This window comes from Gossypium raimondii, chromosome 9, assembly GCF_025698545.1.
Source record: "Gossypium raimondii isolate GPD5lz chromosome 9, ASM2569854v1, whole genome shotgun sequence".
NCBI lineage: Eukaryota > Viridiplantae > Streptophyta > Magnoliopsida > Malvales > Malvaceae > Gossypium > Gossypium raimondii.
The window spans coordinates 38,993,638-39,014,379 of NC_068573.1; the positions used below are offsets into that span (position 1 = coordinate 38,993,638).

Below are 20,742 nucleotides of genomic sequence, written 5' to 3' on the forward strand. Positions count from 1 at the left end.
TTGTAAAATTATAAAAAATTTGTAAAATGGTAAAAATATTAAAATATTAAAATGTGTAAAAAGTATTAATTTTTTTAAAAAATTGGTGAAAATCATTATTTTTACAATTTTTTATTTAAACTATCTTCTAATATTCAAATTCAAAGTTGGTTTTAATTTAAAATTTAGTTCATTTGCCAAAAAATTTTAAACATTTTATTGAAAATTTTCAATTAGACAATGAGGCTTAATCAATCAAATAATGCGTGAAATCTATGATTGCCAATCCATGAGCATAGGGATGAATCTTCAAACTCTTTATTTTAACAATATTGCGCTCTTTATTATAATAAATTTTACAACTTTTTAAAACTTAAATAATTTTTGCAATTTTAAGCATTTTTACAAAATTTTAATTATTTTTACACTTTTTACATTCTTAATATTCTTTTACGATTTTTAATTTTTAATAGTTTAGCTAAGTTGACTTAGTTTTATTTATTTCTCTTTCATTATGCTTCATTTCCATATCTTTTATGTTATTTGCAAGTGGTAGTGATCAAAATAGGATCATACAATGATTTAGAAAGTGGATGCAATTTAATTTTCTTGATTTGTGCTCATGCCATTAATTTAGGTGACAAATTGAAATTCTAGGGGAAGGTGGGTTGAGAGCCAGCTGCCCACTCTACACTAGCAATTTAGTCGAGAGGTTACTTAAGATTGATTTTAAGTAACTATCTCTTATTGAAGAGCCAATAACTAAAGGCGAAGCTGGTAACTATAGTAAACCACTTAAAGTTATTGGGGGAGGTGTGACAATAAACCTTGTGTTTTTTAATCACTTTGTTAAAATATGGAGATGCGCCTGTGCCATTGATTCTAAATTCAGGTTAATTTGACATAAATTATTAATTGCCATTGACTAAAGGTGATCCTTAATCACTCCATTTTAAGAATCGAAGTTGAATAAGAAAAAAAATATTCTTTTATTGTTCCATTTACTTTATTTGAATTACTTTTAAGCACTCTTTATATTTATTAATTTATTATCTGTTAATTAGACTTGAATATGGGTTGGGAAGGGTCAATGCAAAAAATTTAGGCTTATTTCTTAGCCCGAGCTCAACTCGGCTTGAAAAATGAGCCTAAAATTTTGCCCAAGTCCAACTCAAATAAAAAATGCTAAACCTAAGCCTAACCCGCTTGTATTAAAAAGATTTTATATTATTTTTTATATAAAAAAATAAAAAAATATATATAACACATCAAATACACTAAAAATATTAAAATAAATATTTCCCAATAAATTAAAAATACATTAAAAAAGTCTTTACACTTAAATAAGATTAAGATAGCAAATACCTCTAAAATAGTAGTAAAATTAATAAATAAGAGTTATACAATAACAAAAAATAGTAGCAATATAATAGCAAAATGACAAAAAACAACATCGAAATGGAAACAAACAACAACAAAACAGCATTGAAAAAAAAGTAGGCAAATTCGGGTTGGGTCGGGCCCAAGCTAAAAAAATCTTACCCGAGACCCAGCTCATTTAGAAATGGGTCTTATTTTTTGTCCAAACTCATTTTTTAAACTTATATTTTTATTCAAATCCTCTTACTTTTTGAACAGACTTCTAAATCTAGACAGATAATCTAACACATTATCAGGTCTACAGTTAATTTGTATAAATGAGTTAGTGAATGAGGCAAGTCAATTAGTTGAAGTCCGGTGCACATTTTCTTGTGAGTTGAATCCTTAAAATACTTATCTTTGGTTGTAATATGGCTTTAATTTAATATCTACTCAGCCACCGATGACCCGCTGTCGCTACAAAATTACTATTTCCATAGTCGTTCTTCCTGTTGTTTTTTCCAGTTCAGTTCTTAGCTTGATCTCAAGGGCTTCTAGAATTCCTCCAAGTCGACTCCTAACCCTCCATTTTCTAATCCTGATATTGCCATACACTTCCTTATTACATGTTCTCACAGCCTACATAAATTTTGATTTCATTTTAGAAAATGATCGTTGGTCCTTCCACGACTTCTTGACCAGGCCATCAATTGATGGAAGGACCAGCCTGAAGACTTAATCAAAACATTTTAAAGTTTAAGAGCTGATTCAAAATCTGGGCCATAATTTGAGGACATTGGTAAAATTAACCCTAAAAGAAATGATCAGATTCTCGATCTACAAATACAAACACCAGAGCAATTGCAGTTGTTAGCACCATTAATATTTAACATCAAATTTTGGCGATGGCAACCTAACATTTTATCATATTTTATCCCTGCCTTGCCGCCAATGATGTCAGTCTAACCTTATATGTCGTTCCAAAAATTAAACTAGTTGATTCGGTGTTGAAAGCCTACCAATATTTTATTATCGTCATACCTGCCATGAGATTCGTTCATCTCATGGTCTTCAAAAAATTAGCTTATTCCGACAAGACGAGTTGTGGTCAAGCAAGCCCTCCTATCTAAAGCGTAAGGTTTCAAGTTTCAACTGCTCTCACCCAACATCCACTTGTGTCCCTCCTAATTTCCTGGCGACTGCTATTTCTTTTGAACAGAACATGGGGTGACCCCTTTTTGGGGAATTATTATTACAGCAATGGTTACTCTAGGGAAACTCAGAATCTATGATGGACATTCAACTTCCACCCATGTATGATTAATTAGTCAAATTGAACTTAAAGTTTTTTTTATTGAAACTTACTAGCAACACTTTCTTTCTACGTTCATCAAAATTAATTTGGTTAAAAGTACTATCATTTTCGTAATTCTCCGTCCCCTCCCTCGGATTGCGGAAAAATAAGGAAAACTTTTTACCAACAAATTTTCATTGCGTCCAAGTAAATCAGATGTAACGTTAACTCTTTGGCTTGGAGATATTTCACATGTTAGATCACTGGAAATTAGCACTAAACTTTATCTGTTAGGCAGAAGCAAAAAATAAAGGTAATATGTCTACGTTGTACCATTATTGATTTATTGTTGCATGTTGAAGTCAAGTTTCTTTTTTCTGGGTTTCTTAGCCATATTAAAAGTGACAGAAAAATGTTAAAATTGCTTTAAAATTTTGCCAAATCGATGGCGTAATTAGTGGGATAAATGGAGCACTTAATGGCAATATATGTATCTAGTTCCCGACATTCATAGATTCAATAATTTGTAAGACAGCCTTTAAATTTACCAACTTTTATTGACTTTAAGAACTTATGTTTAACATTTTTCAGTCATTTTTATAAACTTTTTGTTTAAATGCTTGTGATGTACATTGAAACCTTTCTGGATTTAACCATATGTTTCCTTTTCGTCATAAACAAACTTGTTGACAGGGTTGCAAAGACTATGTGCCCCCGGCCCTTTCATCATTTAACTTTATCGTAAAACTATTTCTTTCTTTATGAATGGAGTTGTCGGTGAAACAATACACGTATGTAGATACTGTAGACCTTTTAATTGTGTGCATGCATACACACACGCGAAAGTGAGAGGAAAAGAGATTGGTCCCATAAAAGAAAAAAAAAAAAAAAAAAAGAATGCCCTCAAGTTGGTGATGAATCCTTACATACTAAGTTAATATATATAATATAAACAAAAACAGAGATTGGCGCCCGAAAGTTTAGCAGTATATATAAAGGCTAAAAGGAAGATCTTATGCATTCACGGACTAATAAACCTATTTGAGGAAGATGAAGTCATCAACCACAATGTTGCCTTCAAATATTGCAAATTATGCTTCCTTTTTCTTGTTAATCATTTCTATAATATTATTAATTGTTGGATCCAAAGCTCAATTGAATTCTACATTTTACGATAACACGTGCCCCAATGCTTCCAGCATCGTACGGGGAGTTATTCAGCAGGCTTTACAATCTGATGTTCGGATCGGTGCCAGCCTCATTCGTCTCCATTTCCATGATTGCTTTGTCAATGTAAAACTCACTCACTCACTCACTCACTCACTCACTTTTTTTCTTTTTTTCTTTATGAATATCATTTTGTTGGAGTGGTTTGAGTTTTTAGTAATCAATCTAAATGGCCTTACGACAGGGATGTGATGGTTCCATCTTGTTAGACAACAGCGCCAACATACAGAGCGAGAAAGATGCAGCACCCAATACCAACTCAACTCGAGGGTTTAACGTTGTTGATAACATCAAAACTGCTCTCGAGAATTCTTGTCCTGGCATTGTCTCTTGTGCTGACATTCTGGCCCTCGCTGCTGAAGCTTCCGTCTCTCTGGTAACCCTAAATAAACTCATTTTACATATATCAACAAAACCTCGATTATTTAACCGTCATTTGCAATCATACCGTGTGGTTGTGGTTGAAGCAAGGGGGTCCTTCATGGACAGTACTACTAGGGAGAAGGGACAGTTTGACAGCAAACCAAGCAGGAGCCAACTCCTCCATCCCCACACCATTTGAAAGCTTAACCAACATCACTGCCAAGTTCACTGCAGTGGGGCTTAACACTAATGATCTTGTGGCATTATCTGGTATAAACTTTTTCAAATCTTCTCTAGTTAGTAGCTCAAGACATTAGATTCTCTTGTTTCATTAAAATTTTGGCATCTGCAATCATGTAGGTGCGCACACATTCGGACGAGCGCAGTGCAGATTATTCAGCAGCAGGCTATACAATTTCAGCGGAACAGGCAACCCTGACCCCACACTCAATTCATCCTACTTGACAACACTCCAGCAGATATGTCCTCAATCAGGGAGCGGATTCAATGTGGCGAATCTTGATCCCACCACTCCCGATACTTTCGATAATAATTATTTCACAAACCTTCAAAACAATCAGGGCCTTCTTCAATCTGACCAAGAGTTGTTTTCCACAAGTGGGGCTCCCACCATCTCCATTGTCAACACCTTCAGCAGTAACCAAACTGCCTTCTTCCAAAGCTTTGCTCAGTCAATGATAAATATGGGGAATATCAGCCCTTTAACAGGAAGCAATGGAGAGATCAGATCAGATTGTAAGAAAGTTAATGGAAGTTAATCAAGTTATGTTTGTTTCCTTATGAATATTATCTCGCCCCCCAAAAAAAAAAAAAGTACTTGTCTATAAAGAATCAAAGTAAGTGTAATATTTACAAAATAATGGGAACCCGTCATGTTTGTTTGTAGTCTGTGGAAGTTACTTTAATCAATTATGTGCCAGTTTTATGACTACTCATTTATGTTATGTTAAATTTATTTAAATTCCTTTTTTATTCATTGATTTAAAAAATTTATTTGTGATTTATCTATTGAAAATGAGATTAAGTTTATTTTGAAATAATTTTACATTAAATTAGCGTGCAAATACAAATCATTTGCATAAAGATAAATTATATCCCTAGTTGAGAAACCATCTTTAAAGGTGACCATTCGATCGAATCAAGTGAAAAAATTTTGAGTTAATCAAGTTGATCATGAGTCTTATTTTATCATCTTAACTCGATTTGAAGTTTTTTCAAATCGAGTCGAGTGAAATGAAATTCAAGTCGAATCGAATTGAATCGAGTGAACATATACATTTGAAAAAAAAATTCAAAGTAAAATAAGAAAAGAAATACTTTAATATAATAATCTTGAACCATTAATTTATTTATTTAAGTCCCAAAATTATTATTTTAGAAAAATTTAGATTTTAAGTTTCTTTATATATCCTTAGAATTTTTTTTAATTTTTATAAATATTTTGAATTTTAAAAATTCAAAATAAACTTGATTAGTATTAATCTCCAAAAAAAAAATTGATTTAATGTTTCATTCAATCAATCTTTTTCTTTTCTTTTCTCCCATTCGAAATTAAATTCACCATCTAAGAGAAATAATTGCAGCTTCAATCCAAGAATCATTTGATAATCGAAAACTAAGATGAACCAAGTAAAAAATGCCAACAAAAGTATTACACTTTAATTGTCCCAACATGTTGTCTGGAAATGTTGTTCGAATAAGGAATGAAACATGTTGTCCCAAGTGCTACACTAAGAGATGTTCGAACAATGAGTGTGCATAAATGTATTGGACAATTTCAGTAGGGTTTTTTTTTTTTTTTGAGCCATCCATCATAATTCGGTTTGCTTCAATTTGATACTCGATTTTTTATATTAATTTTGTTTTAGATTTTTAGATTTATTTTAACATAATGAGCTTCATTTTATAACTTTTCAATATTATTTAATAAAGTTAAAAAGTCTTTTTCATAAATATTTATTTAAAAACTACCAATTTTTCAAATAAATAAACAATTGATAATTCTATGATATTTTTAGAAAAAATATTTTTATATGCAATTTTTAAGTTAATTTCACTATTTTAAATATAAAATATTTATATTTACTTTAAAAATAAAATTAAATATAAATTAAATAATTTTTAACTTATATTTTATAAATCATCTTTGGAGCAAATTTGGTGAGGGATAAAAAACTAGAAATAAAGATATGTGATACTTTGTTGTAGAGTTGATCATAGGTTGGGCTACTCAGCCCGGCCCGACGGCCTGTCCGAAATATGGGAGGGTTTGGGTAAAAATATAGGCCCGAAATATCGGTTTGGGCAAACAATGAAGCCCATTTAGAAAATGAGCCGAACCTCGAGTAAAATTTTTTGGCCCGGGTCTGGCCCGGCCCAAATTATATATTAAATATATATTTTATTTTTAATCAAATATATATTTTTTATTTTTAATCAAATATATATATTTTATATATATTAAATATATATATTTAATATGGGCTGGGCTCAAGCTTAGTAATTTTCTTTCGAGCTGGACTCGGATAAATTTTTAGACTCATATATCAAGATGGGCTTGAGCCTGGGCTTAGAAAACGGGCCTAAAATTTTATCTGGTCCGGCCCGGCCCATCATCACTCTACTTTGTCGCATCCAATGAATTCCCTTTAATTTCCGTATTATTTATTTTTCAATATACTGCACATCTTCCTCTAAAACAGACGAAAGATCGCTGACCCAAGAAGATAACAGTCCATGGCGACTCAACTCAAACCCAACTTAACACAGAAACAGCTCCATCCATCTAACTGGCTCAGCGCACTTAAAGCCATGGTCAAGATTGGCAGCTGTTAAAGTCAGGCATCTCGTTTTTTTCTTCTATAAGTCTCAGTTTTCCTATAATTTTTCCATATTTATTTTTCTATTTGTATTTATAATCACTAGTTTGATTACCTAAACCTAGGTTTCTTTCAATTTGGGAAGTTATGATTTGGGTTTTGATCCGGGATCCTGATATATATATGTGTGATAAAGGTTTTTGAATTTGAGTTTTATTAGTTTTTAGGGCAAAATCTAGGGTTTCTGATGATTTGGGTTTAGTTTTGTGGTTATGTGGGATGATTTTCTTTAATCGTAAGTTAAATTAAAAGGTTTTTTTTTCCTTTTTATCTGGGTACCTTAAAACTTGTGGAAATTATAAGGACGCATTATCCGGGATCGAAAATAAAGGTTGTTTGGAGCATTTTTGGAATGGGTGAGGAAACGCATGATACAATGAACCTGGATTTGAATCTGGGTCCTACTCCTGAGACAGGGTCAGGTTCAGTGTCTAATGAAGGTTTGGGCTGGGATGCTTCGGTTAATAATCGGTTCAATAGGATTAGAGAAGCTGTTCGGCGTCGACGGTGGAGATGGCAGCAGGTTCAATTTCCTGCTGCAACTCAGAACCTATCTGTGGAATTGGATCAGTTCATGGTGAATTTGGACAATGCAAGTACGTTACAGGCAGGTGAGGGCAGCATCATTCCAGAGGAAAGAACGAGTGATGTGCCCAAATCATGTGAGAATACCAATGGATTATTGGAAGATGAAGTTTCAGAAAACAAGGATGATGTTGAGAAGGGAGTTAGCAATGATGTGGGTTTCTTTGATTGTAACATATGCCTGGATTTGGCCCGGGAACCTGTCGTAACTTGTTGCGGTCACTTGTTTTGCTGGTCTTGCCTCTACCGATCATTACATAAGCATTCTGATGCAAAAGAATGTCCTGTTTGTAAAGAAGAGGTGACAATTAAAACTCTGACCCCGATTTATGGCAGGGGGAAAGTCAACCTTGAGCCAGAAGAGGACTCCGGTCTTAAGATCCCTCCTCGGCCCAATGCACGGCGGGTGGAGAGCTGGAGGCAAACTATTCAAAGGACTGCTTTAAATCTCCCAGTGGAGGAGATGATTCGCCGACTTGGAAGCAGATTTGATTTGACCCGTGATCTGACTCCACCAAGGGAGGCCGAAACGACAGAAATAACTGATTCTGTCCTTAACAGGATATTGACATCTCGGGGATTGCGTGGAGAGCAAACTACAGTTGTGTCCCTTGATGATGTTGACTTGAGGCCTAGCAGCACAAATGGTACTGATGTTATGTCCTCCCGAGTTCATTCTTTGTTCCGTCAAAGACAATCACAATTACGAAGAGTTGCAAGATTTACTTCTCTGTCATCTGGATTGAATTCAACAGAAAGGATAGTTGAAGCATATCTCCGAAGCAACGCGGTGGGAAGAAACCAGGAGCAGCCACCCCAGGTGGATGATAGAGATTCGTTCTCAAGCATTGCTGCTGTAATAAACTCAGAGAGTCAAATGGACACTGCTGTGGAAATAGACTCCGAAGTATCACTTTCGGCTTCATCTTCCAGAAGGAGAAATGATAGTTTCAGAGTTTCAGATGTTGACAGCGGTGACTCTCGAGCACATAGAAGGAGACGACTGAACTAGGACCATGTTTAGTTCACAAAGAATTCAGCTATAGTTTGGATGTGAATCAAAATGTTACCATCATTTCCTTGGAGAAACAAATTTGTTGGGAGCTAGAAAGGAGGACCCATCTTTAGTTTTTTACTCTCCATGTACATAAACAATGTATGTGATAATCTTGTTTTTAATAATTGTTTTGCAAAGAAGGCCTGGGAAAGTTGTTAATTTTCATCCCCAACTTTCTTATCTGTATTTCACTCATGGATGATGTGTTTGTGTCCTACAACTGTATTGTTTTAAGGTCTCTCCACTAATGTGGACTTTGATCGACCAAAGTTTATTACCACTCATTTTCTCTTAAAATTTCCTTTATGCTAATTTTCCAAATCAATTATTATTCAACTCCAAAGTTTCTATTTTATTTTCAAAGCTTCGCACAATTATCATTTGGAAGCCGGATGTTGGCACTCCACTCTTATTTATAGTTTATTCATTTTTCTTATTTTAATTACAAAATAATGAAATTTTAATTAGTGTTCTAAACCCTTAATCATAAAAAAGAAAATTGACTTGTAAATGCTTTAATTTAATACATTTAAAACTTCAAAATGTGATTGAGAGGATTATTGTTGTTCTAAAAAATATTCAAATGATGATGAACTCACTGGAATTTCTTTAGGATAAAATCAGTTCTCCTAATATGATATTATTTTATCTCATGGTAATTATTTACATATTCCTTTATTAAAAGTTAATTACTAACAAATAGTAATTAAATTATTTGTCTTAGGTCATGTTACTTTTTCATCTATCATGTAATGTCAATGAAATGATATCATTTATCTTTATTTATGAATTCGCTATTGTAAATGAAGTTTTGTAATGCGGAATTCATATACTCAACATACCAACTTTTGGCTCTATTACGAAATCGAGTAAACCTAATAATTAAGTTCACAAAAAGCCCCTTTACTTCTACACATAATTTGTGAAGGTATCTTAGAACTTTTTTCATTATAAGGACTTGATCAAAGTAGTCCCTCTACTATTAAAAAGAATTAAATAGGGGCAAATTGTAATATAGTTAAAATTTATTGTTTAAAAATAGGCTTAAGGGTTCAAAAAACCCTTAAAAATCAAAAAATCAATTGAGCCTTTATGAAAAAAAGGCGCCCAATTGAACCCTCAGTAATTCAAAAAAAGTCAATTGACCCCTTCCGAAAATCGTCAATTGACCAAATTGACTGTTAATCTCGTTAACATGACTGAAGAAAACCTCAAAAAAATGCCACGTGGCGTCTGTAGGCATGGACATGCCATGTCAACAAAAAAAAAATTTAATAAAAGCTTTTTAAAAAAGTAAGTAAAATATGCATATAAAATGAATTTAGACAAATGATTGTCCATATTTATTTTGGATAAGTACAAAACTAAAAGAAACTTCAAAAATTATAAAAAAATGATTTAAAAAAACTCTAAAATGTAAATAAAAAATTCAAATGTGAAAAAACTCAAAAAAATTTATTAGTTATTAAAAATTGTAAAAATATATATTTTATATATACATTTTAGAACTTTTTAAAGATGAATTTAGCAAGGAAATTCCGGATTCTTGGGATTATTTGATCTCAACAGCCAATGCCACAATGATATTGAATCGGCTCCAGACTGCGGGGAATGGATGAATGCTTCAACAATATTGATATCATGTTTTTAATAAACAATATTTTTTTTTGAGTTTTTGCACATTTAAAATTTTCATATACACCCTAGAATTTTTTTAATAATTCTTTTATAACTTTTATTTTTTTTAATTTTGCACTTATCTAAAATAATTTTGCAAAAGTGGCATGCCCACCCAGCATACTGCCACGTGGTAATTTCTGGTGACTTTCATTAGCCATAGGTTAACCTGAGGCCAATTGATTTATTTTGGATCATTGAGAGTTCAATTGATTACACTTTTTTCATGTTTCATGAGGGCCTATTTAATTTTTTTATATTATTTTTTTATTGAGGACATTTTTGACCCTTAAGCATTAAAAACATCATTTACTACTTAACAAAATTAATCTTTTGATTTTTTTTTATGTTTTATAAATGAAATCTTTTATTTAGAATTAAACTGAACAGTAAGTATTAATTCTATTATAATTTGAACTTATTTTATTTTATTAATAGCATAAAGACTAAATTAATTTATTTAATAATAAATTAAAGACTTCCGAAATACAATCTATATTCTTTTCAAACCTTTCTTGTTATTAGGAGGATAACAATAGGAAGACAATATTGAAGCTTGAATTAAGCACACGCAATGTGAAAGAAACGTAAGTATTAGGGAGATTAAATTTCAAAGTTTGGGGGAAAGTGGAAAGAATAATTAGCCAATAAAACAGTAAATTAAGGGTGTTTTGTCCCATGCTTTTTCAGCATCCCGGGAAGACAAATGGAACATGAGAAATGATGATTATGATAATGAAAGGAAAGCATGGCTAAATGCTTAATCATGTTGTCTAACCCATTTATTAACCCCATTATAGTTTTGAATACCACAAAGGATTACACATCTGTTGGCATTTTAGGTTTCAATTTATTTACATTATTATTTGGACTTTGTTTTTCTACCACAATTTTGTTAGATGTCAACCTCATGTTATCAATGTAAGTAAGATCAGATCCCATTGTGAGGTAGCACTTATACATGTATTAAATTTTGTCTCCATCCATGCAACAATTCACGAACACAATACACACTACACACTACGTATTCTTCTTTTCAACTCTCTTCTCAAAAAATTATCCATTCTCAATTGCTCTCCACCTAATCATAGGTAGACTTGATCATGGGTCGGGATTGGCCCGACCCAAAAACTAGCTCAAAAATTGGGAGGGTTTGAGCAAAAATATAGACCTGAAGAATAAATTTGAACAAAAAATTAGAAAATGGGTCGGGCTTTAGGTAAGCTTTTTTGGCCCAGGCTCGACTTGAATTTGCAAAAAAAAAAAAATTGGTGCTAATTTTTACTTTTTTTTCATTGTTTTGCTATTATATTGTTACTATTTTGTTTTATTATTAGTTTTGCTACTATTTTAGAGATATTTGCTTGCTAAGTTGCACCTAACTTAGTGTTATTTAAGTATAATTTTTTTTTTCATTTGTTGGGAAACATTTTTTTATTATTTTTAGTGCATTATACTTTTAAATTTATTTTTATATGAAAATAATACAAAAATTTTAATATTAGCCAAGTCGAATCAAGCTCGAGTTTTAACATTTTTATCTAGATCAGGCTGAACCGATCTTAAAAAACAAACCTAAATTTTTACTTGAACAAGCTCAACCCAACTCAATCCGATCTATTATCAATTCTAATAATAAGTGAACCGCCACTCCATCCAACCACTTTCATTCTCCTGTTATAAAGATTAATGATGTATTTAGTGCAAATTAAAGTTAAATACTTATTTAATTATAAAATAAAAATATTGGTTTTTTTTTACGATATGATATTTGTAATAATTTTAGATTGTAATGTTTTACATTATTGGAGTAAATAGTGTATAAAAATGTAGAGTTGTTATGATTATAATAATTACATAGTAAGGTTGACCATATTAATGTTTCAAAATCTAAATAATGTAGGATTGTAATATCACATTACTAATCAGCTAATTAATCCCATATGATTTTGTGATCAACTTAATTAACTCACCACTTTGTTATAATTGATGAGCTATCAACCTTTAAAACAATTGTTTCTGCACTACTTGCACTTACACCATAATCATTATTTGTTATGCTAGTATAGAGAGGCGGTTAAAATTTTGGTTGAACACGATTGATACAGGTTCAAACCCTCTTATTCAGGGGTAAATCTAAACTTTTTTTAAGAGAAACCAAAAATTAATTATAAACTTTTTTAAGATCAAAACATAATTTTATTATTTATTAATTTATAGATTAAAAGAGTTTCTTTTATTTTTATTTTTGGAAAATCTCCATCGCTTACTCTGGGCATAAAAATGCTTAAAAGTATATAATATTTTGAGATTTCAACATAAGACTCTAATGTTTGGATATCAAATATTACCTTGAGCGGGTAATTTTATCTTTGAAATATAAGAATAATCTCAATATCATCTCTTTTAGAAAATTATCTTACTTTTTAATTATTTTGATTCATTAGTTGAGAAAAATGAACACTTAATCTATTATAATATAATATTTTGATGAACCTCAAACTGGGATTCGAAATTCAAACTCACATTCTCCTTGTATCATTGGTTTGGTGACAGAAAATAGAAAAATAGATGGTGATTTCAAAGTTTAGACCATGGAAGAGGTGAAGCAAATGTGTGGTGTGTAGGCCACTCTTTTTAGGGCTGCACTGCCCTTCCCAGAATCTTTTACCAAGTCAAACCAACAAATGTATGATTTCCAAATCCAATCACCCAGCAAAATAATTGAAAGGAAACTAGTAAGTGAACGTGAGGTTCAAGTTAAACTGCACGCCTCCAATCATCTTTGGAACCGTCAATACTCCTCTAATTTTAAATATAAGGAAAATCAACCAATATTTTAACTATTTTCCTTCGTATATGACGTCTCAAATCCTATTCCCTTGCTTTTTTTGCAAATAATCTAAAAATACATATAATTCAAAATATAAAAATAAAAAATAAAGAAAATTCAAATTTTAAAAAAAAATCCCAAATTTTGGAAAATTACAAAACATTATTAAAAATATCCTAAAATTTTTAAAAATATTCATTAAATAAATATTTTTACCTTTTTTTGTAAATGGTATAATATTCCTTTTAAATTTTATTAAAGGTTTTATTTTTTGATACAATATATTAAAAGTATTAAAATAAAAATAATTGAAATTCATAATATTTTAAATTATTAAAAAGTCTTAAAGTAAATAATTTATAATAATTTAAAATATTCATTTAATTTATTAACTTTAATATTTTAGTACTTTAGAATATTAAGACATTTTAATTGCTTTATGAATTTTTATATTTTAATATATTTTTTCCAAATTTTAATTACTTATTTAAAATTATAATTTTGTTTTCTAGACAAATTTTAATAATTTATGATTTTATTAAAATATAAAATTGATATTAATCCATTTACAAAACAAATTTTCAGCTGAATTTATCCTAAAATTTGTTTATGAATATAATAACTTTTAATATTTTAAAATTTTTTATGAATATAATATAATTTTTAATTTAAATCTATTAATAAATTATTTCCAAACACATAATTAATCATTAATTGTTGGGTGAAGCAAAGCTAAATAATAATAGATGTGGGTGTTTTACGAAATATTGCTTTTGTAATTTCCTCCAATTTCCAACATACAATTAATTTACCCAAAAAGAAAAAAGTTGAAGTAAGCAAGGCCTAACATGCTATTAGAATTTCAAGTACAAATGATTGCGTTGTCTGCTTAGGAGACTGCACTCTGTCCCCACTCCCCATTCGCCCTTTCTATTATTTTATGAATGATTGAAATGAATTTCAGATTTTTTGTGAAGTGACATAAAGTTACACATTTCAATTTTTCTTTTTTTTGAAAAATCTCTCTCATCGACACTAGTAATTTTTTAAATAAATTTAAGAGTTTGATGAAATATTTTTTCAAAGTTTAATTAAAATTTTATGAAGTAAATGTAAATTTTCAAAGATTAATTAAATTTTTTTAAAATCAAAATGTTGGGGCTAAAGCCCCAAGCCCTTATATAGGTCCCCTAACTTCCATTAACGTTATTACTATTATTGGTAGAAGTATGACAATTTTATAATAAAGGCATTTTTATTCTCGTGTTAAATATAAAGTAAATTTAAAATTAGTGGTCAGTATCTTTCCTTTAATCAATTTACTGAACACGATAAATTAATCACTATATTCACTACTTTAAAAAGTATCACAATTCTGGTATAATATTATTTGACGATTTTTCTAATATCTGCAAATTTCATTTTAACAACATAATTATATAAGCAACAAAAATAAAAATGAAGTAATGCAAATTCATGAACCTCTGGATATATTAAAATATTAAAAAATATATATATTTCGAGTTTTTGTTCCCTTTTGCTCAAGTCATTTATAAGTAACTCTGAGCAACTCTATGGCCAGTCCAGTCCATCATCATTTTCTCCCTCACGTTTATCTCACGTGACTTTTTCTATTTATACTAAACACGAACTGATTGTGTTTAGAAGTAAATTACTAAATTAATAATTATGTTTGTTCTTAATTTAAATATGTTTATTATGTTATAAATGATAAATTTATTTATGGAAATTAATTAAAATATTGTTGTGATAAATTTATTAATGAATGGTCCTGCCTGTTACAGCTGTACGTAGTAATTTAAATTATGAGTGGTAAATGGTAAAAGAAAAGATCGAGGCCGCATGCCATTGCTGATTGGCCTAGTGTCAGTCAAGGAGGACGCATCACGCAACGCAACCAAAATTCTTCTTCTTTTTATTTACCTTATTTTTATCCCATAAAACACTCTTTCTTTTCTACGGCCATGCCAATACGATTATTCATCCTTTTTCCTTTAATAAATATTTGGTACAATAGTAATATATGTTATATAGAAAATATGTTAAGAGAAATAGTCACTGAGTATTAACAATCAAACCTTAAAAAATTTAAAAAAAGAGTATAAATTCTAAAAATAATGTTTTCTTCTCATTTTATATATATGTGTGTGTGATAGTTACAATTATACATGGTTAAAGTAATTTATTTTGCACTAGTTAAGTATATGAATTTCTTATTATTTATATTTTAGGACATTATTTCTATTCAAATTGAATATTTTGTACTAACTCAAACGCTTAACCATTGGCAATTAAGGGAAGTTTAACTCATTTAATTCATATTAACTAATTTAACATGTTATATTCTATTTTCAAATATGCAACTCCTTCTTTTCTGCAAAAATAAAAAATAAAATTTCAACAATTTTTTTTCCAATAAATTTTGAACAATTAACATCAAAATATTTAATTCATGCTAGCGGCTATGACAACACCCAAGTGCAGTTGTGGTGTATGCTGGAGGCGATCTAGAGAAGGCAAAGAAGAAAAGAAAAAATAAAATGGAAATGGAAATGGGAAGGAATAAAAGAAAAAGGGAAAAGGGAAAAAAAATAGTGAAATAGAAAAATAGATTATGACATTATCAAGACGTCATCATGCCATTTATCATAATCCTATTCTGTCACTTGTTTCAGATTTAACAACGTTAAAAAAAAGTACTAAACTAGTTGACTGAGAAAAAGTTTAGGTACCAATTTGGGACAAAAAAAACTCAAAGTGCTAATTTGGGAGAAGTGAATAAGTTCGAGTACTAATTTTAATAACGAAAGGACCTTATTAATATAGCATCAATAATTTAAAGATATAATTAGAATACACCAGTTTAAATTAAGTCATAAATTTTGGGTAAATTACTAAAATAGTCACTTTTGTTTGTCTCGAGTTACATTTTAGTCACTTACGTTGTTGTTTTCTTACAAAATGGTCACTTTGTCGTTAAGGTCTGTTAACTCCCAAATGACAGTTCGACATGACAGTTAAAATGGGTTTTAAATGCCAACGTAGATTTCCAACTAGGATGAGAACAATTAAAATTTTTATTATGAAAATATAATACAAAATTGTTCCTTAAAACCCAATTTTCTCCTGTTTAAAAAGAAGTAGCATATGGGGTTTTTTTTTGTTATCATCAGAGAAGAGAAGAGCAGAATGACAGAGAAGAAAAAGAATAAGAAATGGACACACAAACCTCTATACCTGCTTGCTATTGTGGTTGCCCACAATACACAAATAAACAAACATAAACATTTTCTTTTTGTTTGTCAGATATACAGAAAAACATGAAAAGATGGGTCACCTTTTTGCAAAAAAAAATCACAATATCTAAACTCAAAACCTAGGTAAAGAACAAAAAAAAAAAACTCACTACTTATTGTAATCCATTTTTGGACTCTCCATTGAACCAATTCGTTGTTCTTTCAGTTTGAATAAAATATCTAATCTATTGATGGAGCACTCAATTTGATTTCTACTGTTTCGTTTTAAAAAAGATTACTATAAAAATTGATGATTTTTTCAGTCAAAATGGAAACGAGAACTAAAAGAAAAAGGGGATCAACGGTTTTTTTCTAGTTCAAAGATTAATTCGATGCATTGATTTTGATTATTTTGGGAAACCAAATTAACATTTTACTTTAATTAATTTAAAAAAAAATCAATATTAATTAAATTTTTTAATTAAAAATTAACTAATTTACTTGGCAGGATATCCACGTTGACATTTAAAAGTCATTTTAACTTCCATGTGAAACTGTCGTTCGGGAGGTAACAAATATTAACAATAGAGTGATCATTTTGCAACAAAACGACAACGTAAATAATTAAAACATAATGTTTCAAATATAAATAACTAAAATATAACCAGAGACAAACGAAAATAACTATTTAATGGTTTACTCTAATTTTCTTTTGAAAAATTGTTATTATAATCTATACATTAGTGGTGATTAAATAAATTAGGAGAAAGTTGTTAGAAAAACAAAGCAGCCTCCTTGAATTAGGTTGATGCGTTCTTCTAGGGCAAAGGGGTCCCTTTCGAAAGAAGTTCGGAAAATTAAGTAGAAAAGAGAGAGTGTGGGTTGCCAATTGACTTGGTGCACCATCTTTTTGTGTGAAATGATTTATTCTTATATTTTCCAAAATTAAACCCATTTCACATGTATACATACCTCTCTAATACTCATGATATTTACCCTTAATTTGATAGAAATTGAATTGAGTAAAACTGAAATAAACTCTCAATTATTTAAATAGAAATATTAAACTTTTCATCAATCAACTTAATCATATATACACATGTCAATGTGCCTATTCTTTGCAATGCAATGTCGAATGAACTTGTGGAGATTTTAGCATCATTATTGTCCAAATAAAATAAACATAAAAACAAAACATGTAATAAAAATAATGCAACTTTCCTATCATGAAAAATGTTATCAGATTATTCAAAAAAATTTATGTCAATATTTAAATTATTTTTAGACACAATTTTTAATGTTTTGAGATAGTTTAATTTCGAAGTAAAAATACCTAAAATAAATGGAAGCTTGTTTCGAGACAAGACAAGAAGTCTCCTGTCTTGAGACACATGATTGAAACTTGATAATTGAGTTTGGATTCAAGTCCCAACTCCTAAATTGACTTAGTATCAGGCCATAACTTGATAAATCAAATTATTATATTCTATGAAAGTAAGATTGTGTTTGAAATGGATGATTGTTTTGATATGAATGATATTTATGCTTTAAATGATATGATAATAGAAATAAGTTAGCCTAAGTTACTTCGACAACATAATGAGACATCACGCATCTAGATCCAACAACCGAGTCAGGTGTGGGATGTTACAATTTTAGTGGAATAAGTTATTATAATTTGTTGTAATTCAGTAAGCCTTTTAAATTTTATATATTGCAGAGCTTGTTTAGGCTAATGAGTGGAATTAGAGAGCACAATACTTGTTCATTTAGGAACTATTTTAGGTGCAAATTTTGTAAGTAAACTTGATTGAGTCAACCAGTTTACATCTAAACTTTCAGGGGGAAAGAATTAGAGAGAGACTAATTTAAATCAAATTATGAAAGTGAGGTTGCAACTTAAGTATGTGAGGTGAACTAAATCACTACTTTTACTCGTTATAAATAGTTAATTACTCTCTAAGGAAGACCCTACATACATAGGGTGTTTTTAAACTTGTGAACAATTTCCTGGTGTTCGTTTCTATTTTTTTTTATAAGTAGTTACTTCATCCAATTATAATTGAATACATAATTAACAAGCAAAAGTCCAACAACTTACATTTTTGTACCAAAGCTATTCACTTGACACATTAAGTGGAGATCATGTCATTGATTTTCTTTTGAGATGAAAGGTGTTTCAGTTTCATTAACCCTTTATGTTCAACGACTTCAATTATGCTCACTTGAAAGCCTAGATTAGGGCTTCTATAAAGCCCATGGATGAAAAAGCTGTTAAGGTCTAGTACCTTAAGTGTAGTTTATTCGTCATTTGCACTTGTAATTTTTGGAACAATTTGGTTTAATAAAATTTCATTATTCACATTAATATTGATGAATATTCTAGATAAGGGTATGTATACCTGATACATCACAAAAGCGGAACCTTTGATAAATTCAAAGAGTTTCGTGCGAAAGTGGAGAAACAACTAGGTTCATCCATAAAAGCACTTTAGTTTGATTGAGGTGGTGAGTATTTATTTGATGAGTACTTAGGGTATCTCATAGATAATGAGATTCTATCCCAGTTAATCATCAGGCACTCCACAACAGAATGGCGTGGAAGAGAGAAGAATCGAATGTTGTTAGATATGGTATGTTCGATGTTACCAATCTCTTTTTGAGGATACACTATATAACAACTTGCTATATTCTAAATAATGTGCCAACTAAGGCAGTATTGAAAACCCTATACAAATTCTGGCATGACAGGAAGCCGGATCTTAATCATTTTAGGATTTGGGGATGCTCGGCCCACATATTGGATAAAGATGCGAGGAAGTTGGACTCACAGATGGAATTAAGCATGTTTGTAGGATATTCAAAGGGAATAAAGAATGGTTTGTTTTATAACCTAAAAGAGCAAACTATTGTAGTATCAACTCATGCTACTTTTCATGAAAAAAATTACATAAATGACTTCAAACCTCGGAGTAATGAGGTACTTGAGGAGCTTTCGGAAAATATACAAAACCCTACGAAAACAGGTTCCAGAACCAACTCCTAATAGTAGACTTGCAAACGATCAACAACATAGGGAGCTTTGTGACAATGGAAGAGTGTCTCATAGGCTTGAGTTCTTCCAATTTGGAGGAATTGTTTTTAACACTGAGTCTGTCGAACAGGAAGATGATGACTCACTCACATATGACGAAGCGATGTAGAGTGCTAATTCCAAACTCTAGGAAATTACTGCGAAAGTTGAGATGGACTTTATGTATTTCAACTTAGTGTGGAAAGTTGTAGACTTACCGAAAGGGATAAAACCCAAAGGGTGTAATCTACAAGAGGAAAAGAAATACAGATGGAAAAGTGGAAACTTATAAGGCCAGATTTGTAGCAAAAGGTTATACTAAGAAAAAATATATTGATTATGAAAAAATCTTCTCTCCAGTTGCCATGCTCAAGTCAATCCGCATATTACTATTCATTACAGCAGCTCTCGATTACGAGATCTGACAAATGGATGTCAAGACAGTGTTTTTGAATAGTTATATTGAAGATAGCATTTACATGATGCAACCCATCGAATATATGGCTAAAAGAAATGAGCATAAAGTTTGCATCGAATATATGGAATCAAAGATTTGATCAAGTGATCAGGAATTTTGAATTTGAGCAAAACGTAGATGAACCTTGTGTTTACAAACGTTTAGGGGATAGAAATGTGGTTTTTCTCGTTCTATATGTCTATAACATTCTACTCATTGGAAATTATATAGGAACACTGTCATCGGTTAAACTATGGCTAACTCAACAGTTTAGTGGGACCACAATTTAGTGTGAAGGACTAGGGAAAAACTAATTTTGTTCTAGGTATTTGAATCATAAGGGATCGAGAGAACAAAGTGATAGCACAATCTTAATCTTCATACATAGATAAGATATTGGAGCATTATGCAATGACCAATTCGAAGAAGGGAAACCAACATTCTATGTCAGGATTTCATATCTCTTTAGAGGATTATCTTAAGATAGCGGAAGAAAGAGAAAACATAAGAAAGGTTCCTTACGCTTGGGCAATAGGAAGTCTCATGTATTTTATGCCGTGCACATGCCTAGATATATGTTTTGCAGTAGGGTTGGTAAGTCGATATCAGACGAATTCATGACCAAGGCACTGGGAAGCAGGTAAGCATATACTCAAGTATTTACGGAGAACGAGGGATTAT

General features: G+C 30.6%; 2 protein-coding genes across 2 annotated transcripts; both read left to right on the forward strand.

Annotated features, from left to right (window-relative positions):
* The first annotated feature begins 3,609 nt into the window (after positions 1–3,609).
* Positions 3,610–5,178, forward strand: LOC105799557 (peroxidase A2). Its single transcript, XM_012630189.2, has 4 exons — positions 3,610–3,925; positions 4,044–4,235; positions 4,327–4,492; positions 4,583–5,178. The coding sequence occupies exons 1-4, from the start codon at positions 3,683–3,685 to the stop codon at positions 4,999–5,001; spliced, it is 1,020 nt and encodes a 339-aa protein (XP_012485643.1). The 5' UTR covers positions 3,610–3,682; the 3' UTR covers positions 5,002–5,178.
* Positions 5,179–6,911: 1,733 nt separating this feature from the next.
* LOC105799558 (uncharacterized) lies at positions 6,912–9,100 on the forward strand. The gene is made up of 2 exons (XM_052621126.1): positions 6,912–7,079; positions 7,426–9,100. Exon 2 carries the CDS (start codon positions 7,475–7,477, stop codon positions 8,717–8,719), a length of 1,245 nt encoding a protein of 414 aa, XP_052477086.1. The 5' UTR covers positions 6,912–7,079; positions 7,426–7,474; the 3' UTR covers positions 8,720–9,100.
* Positions 9,101–20,742: the final 11,642 nt, after the last annotated feature.